Consider the following 9,171-nt stretch of genomic DNA (forward strand, 5'->3'; position numbering starts at 1 on the left):
GGGAGGGAGAAGAGGAGTATAAAAGGGAGAGGGGATGGAGATAGGAGAGATGTTGGAGGTGAAAAGGGGAGGTCTGAGGTGCTGGAAAGTGTAAAATATGATGTAAGGGGAGGTGATGAGGTGTAAGGGGAGGTGATGAGGTGTAAGATGAGGTGTAAGGGGAGGTGATGAGGTGTAAGATGAGGTGTAAGGGGAGGTGATGAGGGGTAAGGGGAGGTGATGAGGTGTAAGGGGAGGTGATGAGGTGATGAGGTGTAAGTTGAGGTGATGAGGGGTAAGGGGAGGTGATGAGGTGTAAGGGGAGGTGATGAGGTGATGAGGTGTAAGGGGAGGTGATGAGGTGTAAGGGGAGGTGATGAGGTGTAAGGGGAGGTGATGAGGTGTAAGGGGAGGTGATGAGGTGTAAGATGAGGTGTAAGGGGAGGTGATGAGGTGTAAGATGAGGTGTAAGGGGAGATGATGAGGGGTAAGGGGAGGTGATGAGGTGTAAGGGGAGGTGATGAGGTGATGAGGTGATGAGGTGTAAGGGGAGGTGATGAGGTGTAAGGGGAGGTGATGAGGTGATGAGGTGTAAGGGGAGGTGATGAGGTGTAAGGGGAGGTGATGAGCTGTACGGGGAGGTGATGAGGTGTAAGATGAGGTGTAAGGGGAGGTGATGAGGTGTAAGATGAGGTGTAAGGGGAGGTGATGAGGTGTAAGGGGAGGTGATGAGGTGATGAGGTGTAAGGGGAGGTGATGAGGTGTAAGGGGAGGTGATGAGGTGATGAGGTGTAAGGGGAGGTGATGAGGTGTAAGGGGAGGTGATGAGATGATGAGGTGTAAGGGGAGGTGATGAGGTGTAAGGGGAGGTGATGAGGTGTAAGATGAGGTGTAAGGGGAGGTGATGAGGGGTAAGGGGAGGTGATGAGGTGTAAGGGGAGGTGATGAGGGGTATGGAATGATAGTTCAGAGGAGGTGATGAGGAGGTGATGAGGGGTATGGAATGATAGTTCAGAGTGATGAAAAATAAATCAGGTGTTACAGATGGAGAGATGAGATAATGGTCCTGCTGTATGACTCTCTCTCTCGCTGTCTCTCTCCGTACCTGCCCTCTCTTTTATTGTTTCTCTGTCAGTAATTCTGCAGCGGTCCAAGAAAACCTCAAGTGATTTTTACAATCAGAAAGCGGGAGAGAGATGGAGGGAGAGAACAGGTGTGGGGAGGGGCAAAGATGGAGGGAGAAAAGGGGGGAGGGACAGAGATGGAGGGAGAGATGGATGGGTGGGTGAGAGTTGGAGAATTGTACTACCCAGTGTAATAATATCCTATTCCCCATCTCTCTCCAGGCATTACAATTCTTCTCTCTCTGACTGTCTTCATGTTGCTTGTGGCTGAGATTATGCCAGCTACCTCAGACTGCATACCACTGATAGGTCAGTGAATGTGTGTGTGTGGGTGTGTCTCTGTATAAGTGTACTATAATACTGTGTCTCCATCCTAGGTCAGTATTTTGTGAGCACCATGGTTACCATAGGGATGTCAGTGGTTGCGACTGTAGTTGTACTTCAGTACCATCACCACGACCCCAACAGTGGAGACATGCCTCAATGGGTGAGGCTCTCAGTCTGTCTACTGATTCTGAAGTGTATCTGTGACTGTCTGTGTGTTCCTCTCATATCTGTGAATGTCTGGACCTTGTGTGCGTCCTGTCCTTTTCTATCAGGTGCAGTTGGTTCTGCTGCAGTACATTCCCTGGTTCCTCTTATCTACTTACTTTACAGTGCATTCAGAAAGTATTCAGACCCCTTTACTTTTTCCACATTTTGTTACATTACAGCCTTATTCTAAAATTGATTAAATCGTTTTTTCATCAATCTACACCCAATACCCCATAATTACAAAGCAAAAACAGGTTTTTAGAAATGTTTGCGTGTGTGTGTATATGTGTGTATATAAATATAAATATATGTAAATGTGATATTTCATTTATATATAAGTATTCACACCCTTTACTCAGTACTTTGTTGAAGCACCTTTATCAGCAATTACAGCCTTGGGTCTTCTTGGGTATGACACTACAAGCTTGACACAGCTGTATTTGGGGAGTTTCTCCCATTCTTCTCTGCAGATCCTCTCAAGCTCTGTCAGATTGGATGGGGAGCGTCGCAGCAGAGCTATTTTGTAGTCTCTCCAGAGATGTTCGATTGGGATCAAGTCCTGGGCTCTGGCTGGGCCACTCAAGAACATTCAGAGACTTGTCCTGAAGCCACTCCTGTGTTGTCTTGGCTGTGTGCTTAGGGTCATTGTCCTGTTGCAAGGCGAACCTTTGCCCCAGTCTGAGGTCCTGAGCGCTCTGGAGCAGGTTTTCATCAAGGATATCTCTGTACTTTGCTCTGTTCATCTTTCCCTCGATCCTGACTAGTCTCCCAGTCCCTGCCTCTGAAAAACACCCACACAGCATGATGCTGCCACCACCATGCTTCAATGTAGGGTTGGCACCAGGTTTCCTCCAGACGTGAGGCTTGGCATTCAGGCCAAAGAGTTTAATCTTGGTTTCATCAGACCAGAGAACATTGTTTCTCATGGTCAGAGTCCTTTGGGTGCCTTTTGGCAAACTGCAAGCGGGCTGTCGTGTGCCTTTTACTGAGTGGCTTCGTCTGGCTGGTGGAGTGCTGTAGAGATGGTTGTCCTTCTGGAGTATTCTCCACAGAGGAACTCTGGAGCTCTGTCAGAGTGACCATCACCTCCCTGACCAAGGCCCTTTTCCCCCGATTGCTCAGTTTGGCTGGGCGCAGCTGTAGGAAGAGTATTGGTGGTTCCAAACTTCTTCGCTTTAAGAATGGAGGCCACTGTGTTCTTGGGGACCTTCAATGCTGCAGAAATGTTTTGGTACCCTTCCCCAGATCTGTGTTTGACACAATCCGGATAATTCCAACGATCTCATGGCTTGGTTTTTGCTCTGGACCTTACATAGACAGGTGTGTGCCTTTCCAAATCTTGTCAAATCAATTGAATTTACCACAGGTGGATTCCAAACAAGTTGTAGAAACATCTCAAGAATGATCAATGGAAACAGGATGCACCTGAGCTCAATTTCTAGTCTCATAACAAAGGGTCTGAATACTTATGTAAATAAGGTATTTCTGTTTTTTATATTTCATAAATGTTCAAACATTTCTAAATACCTGTTTTCGCTTAGTCATTATGGGGTATTTTGTGCAGATTGATGAGGAAAAATGTTTGTTTAATACATTTTAGAATAAGGCTGTAATGTAACAAAATGTGGAAAAAGGAAAGGGGTCTGAATACTTTCCGAATGCATTGTATTCTGTGTGTGTGTCCTCTCCCTCAGTTGGTTCTGCCACAGAATGTCCCTGGGTCCTCTTACTTACTGTGTGTGTCTCTCAGGTTGAGTTGGTTCTACTCCAGTGGGTTCCCTGGTTTCTGAGGATGAAGTGTCCAGAAGAGTGGGGTGAGCTCACACCCCACCACAGCCCCTCCAACCCCCAGACCAAGACCTGCTCCTCTGCCCCCACCACCACCCCAGCCCCCTTAACCTTCCCCCTCACCTCTCTGCAGGCCAGTCTAAGCCAGCTCAGCCAGCCCCTACCACACCCACCTTCCAACCCTACCCTCCAGTCCTATCCCAACTATAATCCAAACCACCAGCCTAATATCCACCTTAACCCAAATCGATATCCCCAGCCCCTTCTTAACCTACACCCCAACCTACACCCCAATCTCCCCTCCATCCCCCACGCTCAGCCCAATGGACACCTGCCATACATGGGCTTCCAGAGTCCTCCTGAACCTGACCCTGCTGTCACCTGGAGAGGAGGAGGAGAAGAAAGAAGGGGTTCTGACACCCACCCACCCTCCTCCACAACGTTGGGTAGCCCCCCGCCACAACCCCCCACATCTCCGGACCCTGACCCCTCATCCTCAGGTTCCAGCTGTGTAGAGGATGGGGCTGGGGCAAGTGTAGTGGGTACTTGCCATGCCCAGGCCGGGGTGCTCCAGGCTGGGGAAGCAGAGGCCATGGCCGAGGGCCGAGGGACTCAGTGAGCAGGACCGCAGGGTGAGCGTGGCGGAGAAGTGGCAGTTTGCAGCAGTGGTCATTGACCGTCTGTGTCTGGTGGGGTTCAGTGTGTTCAACATAATTTGTACCATCGCAATCCTCATGGCCGCATCCAACTTTGCAGAGGCCGCCTCCAAGGACTTCTTCTGAGAAAGAGCCCCGCTGCTTCTAAATCGTTGCCACCACTCCAAAAAATATATATCCATATTTCTGCCAAGATGCGCTTTTAAGATCAGATTGACAAGTTACAATGTATATTTATTGCATTTGATGCATTCAGAGTCTTGGGGAATTTTCATTTGGAGTAAATGGAGATTGGCAAACCCATGCTTAAGCTTATTTAAAGCCGCTATGCTGCATCAGTTGGGCTACAGGTTATAATTATTTTAACTTGTTATGGATAGGGGGCAGTATTTTCACGGCCGGATAAAAAACGTACCAGATTTAATCTGGTTATTACTCCTGCCCAGAAACTAGAATATGCATATAATTAGTAGCTTTGGATAGAAAACACTCCAAAGTTTCTAAAACTGTTTGAATGGTGTCTGTGAGTATAACAGAACTCAAATGGCAGGCCAAAACCTGAGAAGATTCTGGACAGGAAGTACCCTGTCTGACCATTTCTTGGCCTTCTTTGTCATCTCTATCCAAAACAAAGGATCTCTGCTGTAACGTGACACTTTCTAAGGCTCCCATAGGCTCTCAGAAGGCGCCAGAACGTTGAATGATGACTCTGCTGTCCATGGCTGAAAAACAGTAGCGCATTTGGTAAGTGGTCGATCTGAGAACAATGAGACGGGTGCGCGCGTGCACGTGAAGAGTCCATTTTAGATTTTGAGTCTTTGAACGGAAAGGACGTCTCCCGGTTGGAATATTATCGCTTTTTTACGAGAAAATCGCATAAAAATTGATTTTAAACAGCGTTTGACATGCTTCGAAGTACGGTAATGGAATATTTTTTTTTTTTTTGTCACGATACGCGTCCGCGCGTCACCCTTCGTCACCCTTCGGATAGTGTCTTGAACGCACGAACAAAACGCCGTTATTTGGATATAACTATGGATTATTTGGAACCAAACCAGCATTTGTTGTTGAAGTAGAAGTCCTGGGAGTGCATTCTGACGAAGAACAGCAAAGGTAATCCAATTTTTCTAATAGTAAATCAGAGTTTGGTGAGTACCAAACTTGGTGGGTGTCAAATTAGCTAGCCCGTGATGGCGAGCTATCTACTCAGAATATTGCAAAATGTGCTTTCACCGAAAAGCTATTTTAAAATCGGACACCGCGATTGCATAAAGGAGTTATGTATCTATAATTCTTAAAATAATTGTTATGTTTTTTGTGAACATTTATCATGAGTAATTTAGTAAATTCACCGGAAGTGTTCGGTGGGAATGCTAGTTCTGAACGTCACATGCTAATGTAAAAAGCTGTTTTTTGATATAAATATGTACTTGATTGAACAAAACATGCATGTATTGTATAACATAATGTCCTAGGAGTGTCATCTGATGAAGATCATCAAAGGTTAGTGCTGCATTTAGCTGTGGTTTTGGTTTTTGTGACATTATATGCTAGCTTGAAAAATGGGTGTCTGATTATTTCTGGCTGGGTACTCTGCTGACATAATCTAATGTTTTGCTTTCATTGTAAAGCCTTTTTGAAACCGGACAGTGTGGTTAGATAAAGGAGAGTCTTGTCTTTAAAATGGTGTAAAATAGTCATATGTTTGAAAAATGGAAGTTTTCGGATTTTCGAGGAGTTTGTATTTCGCGCCACGCCTTATCATTGGATATTGGAGTGGTGTTCCGCTAGCGGAACGTCTAGATGTAAGAGGTTAAAGAGACATTTTGTAGAATGTCCTTTTAAAAAGTCACCAGAAGTGACCATCTAACAGTCCTAAAAAAATATTAATAAACATCCTGCGGGAGCATGCCCCCGGACCCCCCAGAAAGGGAGTGGGAGACTATGGAGCAATTTCAGTGGGAACATAAATTGTATTTGAATTCCATAATTTAGAATTTGTATTATGATATTGAATTTAAATTCCGTGTAATTAATGTGCATTTCTTGTCTTCTGGGTCTTCATGCCCAGTTTGGCTAATGTAGGGAGTTATGTCAAATCCTTCACTGATAATGATGTTATTGTCCTTTGGCCATGTGTTAATGAGTGTGATGATGGGAACTGGACAGAGGGGTCAGAAGTCATATTGGGCTGGCACCAGGTTCTGTGGCTTCAGCTCAGCTCAGCACTGCTTCAAACAAAAGAACCATACACACACTAATAAATAAAACATAACTGGTTGTTGACAGACTGGAGGAACTACAATGGGTGTCAGTCTACATTTTGCATCTCAAAATAAATAAATCTTATTTTCTATTTTTCTGGACGGTCTCCCTCCGATCAAAGAGTAGTTAACAGGGACGGAGAGGGAGAGGTGGAGGGAGAGAGGCAGAAAGAAAATGCAGAGTGAGTGATGTATGGTGAGATGGAAAGAAGAGAGATGGGCAGGAAGGGAGATATGCGAAGAGAGATAAGGAAGGGGGGTAGATAAAAGTGCTGACAAAGAAAACGGTAAAGACAGTGTTTAATCTGATTTGTCATTACTGGAGGAGGGTGATTGGCGGCTAGTTCTCTCTCTGACGGCAGGACTCAACAGCTTCACTGTAGAGTAATGGGAGAGATACATACACACGGATGTGCTCTCAAATGTGCACATACAAACGCATGCGCACACACACCAGTGGAGGCTGGTGGGAGGAACCAGTTGGGGGACGGGCTCATTGTAATGTCTGGAATGGAATAATAGAATGGAGTCAAACGTGGTGTCCATAAGTTTTATGTGTTTGATACTGTTCCATTGATTATTTTCCAGACATTACAATGAGCCTGTCATCCTATAGCTCCTCACACAAGCCTCCTCTGACACATACACATACACACACACACTGAATCTTTGGTCAATAAGGAGCCACAATCTGACTGTCCAATGGATAATTGTCTTACCACTCTCATTAAAGGGATTGAGAGAGCGAGAGCAGCTGGGGTTTGTGATATGTCCATTCTGATTTAAGATGCGAGAGAAACAGAAAGAGTGTGTGAGAGAGATGTCGCAGATTAGAGGGAGAGATAGTAGGGACATGATTGACAAGTGAAGCAGCCAATGAGGCAGGATGATCCATTGAGCAAACAGACATCAAAAGTAAGCATGTTGGAGATTCGGTTCCCAATTCAATAATTTAATCACAATTCCATGTCACAGATAAAGGAAAGGGGAAAGGGGACACCTAGTCAGTTGTACAACTGAATGCATTCAACTGAAATGTGTCTTCCACATTTAACCCCTTTGAATCAGAGAGGTGCGGGGGGCTGCCATAATCAACATCCACGTCTTCGGCGCCCGCCGAACAGTGGATTAACTGCCTTGCTCAGGGGCAGAACGACAGATTTATACCTTGTCAGCTCGGGGATTCGATCCAGCAACCACTAGGCTACCTGCCGCCCCAGGAAAACCCCACTGTATTTTAAAACTGGTGTGGTGTTGCCTCAACATCCACTGAAAACATCCACCAGAGGATATTGAATCAGGTGTGTTACTGCTTGGCTGGAGCAAAAGCCTGCACCCACACCGGCCCTCTGTTAGAATACAGGCCAGCCCTGTTCTATAGGAAGTGACCTAGTGTTTCTCAGTGGGAGAGAGACCACTGGAGGTCATTCTAAGCACTGCAGCTTCTTCAGACACATGGACCAGTGCAGCAACTGAACCAGACACATCTAAACTAACACCATACATATATCAATACATATAGCGATGGAATTTAAGCATCTGAGCACTGGTCAGACGAGCTAGTAGACAGCAATTTTTACTAGCCCAGTTCCAAAATCTTTGCTATGGGATATTAGAAAAGGCAAAGATTAGAGTGCTAGTTTGGCAAATTTTTTACTATACTGTTCTGAAAAGTACTAGCCATGGGCTAGCTTAATTTCCATTCCTGAATACATACCAACACCATAGACAGAGAGCAAGCAGCAGTGAGATTGGTCACTGACATGCCTCAAACTGACCACCCTCTACTGTAGGATCTCCTACAGGGAGAGACAGCACTGGCAGAGTCCTCCCCGAGCAGAATGAACTGTCCCGCATCAATGCAAGGACAAATGAACTGAAACATTTGACCATAACTACCGCCATCAGACTTTATCATAACCAAATGTGACTTTTAAACTGTAATTCCTTGTTAGCTAGTACCTTTTTGATTGAATGTAGTATCTTGTGTTTTTTAACTGTGCATTCTACATCATTCAGACTGCGATCAAATCAAAATCATAGAAAATAACTAAGGTTACGTATGTAACCATGGTTACGTGAGCGATCCGATCACTCCAATATGGTGTCCTTCCGCTCAGCAGGATACATTCAGAGTAAGAATTTCGGATTAGTCCCGTGTACCAGGTAGTATTGTGGCTGACCCCCTTAAATAGCTTCCACGCACTACTCCCACCTTGTGTCCTTTTCGGGCTGCCGTAGATCACCGACAAGAGAATTGGAGTGATCTAATAGCTCACATAACCGTGGTTACATACGTAACCTTCATTATGTAGCAGTATATTGGATCACTCCAATATGGTATCACAATACCAGCTAAATCGGTGAACTAGGCAAGGCCAGACAAGAGCAAAATCCCGTAGGACTGAGCTCAGGGCAGTCATTGTTGCTGTGTCCCTTCATCCCCCTCCAGGGAAGTGGGGTCAACACCCAACAAGGCCGTCCCGACCTGGTTGGCGGCAGCAACATTGACTCGATAGTACCTAGCAAAAGTGCTAGACGACGCCTGTGTCACATCTGCTCCTACCACACCCCCTAGTGGTCATCCGGTGTCTGCTTGACCTGCAGCCATTCCCCAGAACACCCTTTCTCTCTCTTTCCCCCTCCCTTTCTGTTTGTGTGATTGTGTGGTTGGAGACGGGTGTGCTGGAGTCAGAACAGATCCCTACCAGCTGCAACTCGTTCCATTGTCAAGACCTCTACAAATACTCAGTCCTGCCACTTCCACTCTGCCAGATCGTAATCTCTGCTCAGTCAGTTCATACGTCTAGCCATTATTATTATTCA

The 9,171-nt window shown here is 45.7% G+C and overlaps 1 protein-coding gene across 1 annotated transcript; it reads left to right on the forward strand.

Annotated features, from left to right (window-relative positions):
- The first annotated feature begins 1,330 nt into the window (after window positions 1-1,330).
- LOC123743171 (lysine-rich arabinogalactan protein 17-like) lies at window positions 1,331-4,395 on the forward strand. Its single transcript, XM_045718906.1, has 3 exons — window positions 1,331-1,412; window positions 1,481-1,590; window positions 3,388-4,395. The coding sequence occupies exons 1-3, from the start codon at window positions 1,358-1,360 to the stop codon at window positions 4,042-4,044; spliced, it is 822 nt and encodes a 273-aa protein (XP_045574862.1). The 5' UTR covers window positions 1,331-1,357; the 3' UTR covers window positions 4,045-4,395.
- Window positions 4,396-9,171: the final 4,776 nt, after the last annotated feature.

Source organism: Salmo salar, chromosome ssa05, assembly GCF_905237065.1.
Source record: "Salmo salar chromosome ssa05, Ssal_v3.1, whole genome shotgun sequence".
NCBI classification, from domain to species: Eukaryota; Metazoa; Chordata; class Actinopteri; order Salmoniformes; family Salmonidae; genus Salmo; species Salmo salar.

Coding starts and splice junctions, on each gene's coding strand:
- LOC123743171 (XM_045718906.1), top strand. CDS start 1,358: ATGTTGCTTGTGGCTGAGATTATGCCAGCTACCTCAGACTGCATACCA. Junction 1,413..1,480: donor AGACTGCATACCACTGATAG/GTCAGTGAATGT, acceptor TCTCCATCCTAG/GTCAGTATTTTGTGAGCACC. Junction 1,591..3,387: donor GTGGAGACATGCCTCAATGG/GTGAGGCTCTCA, acceptor TGTGTCTCTCAG/GTTGAGTTGGTTCTACTCCA.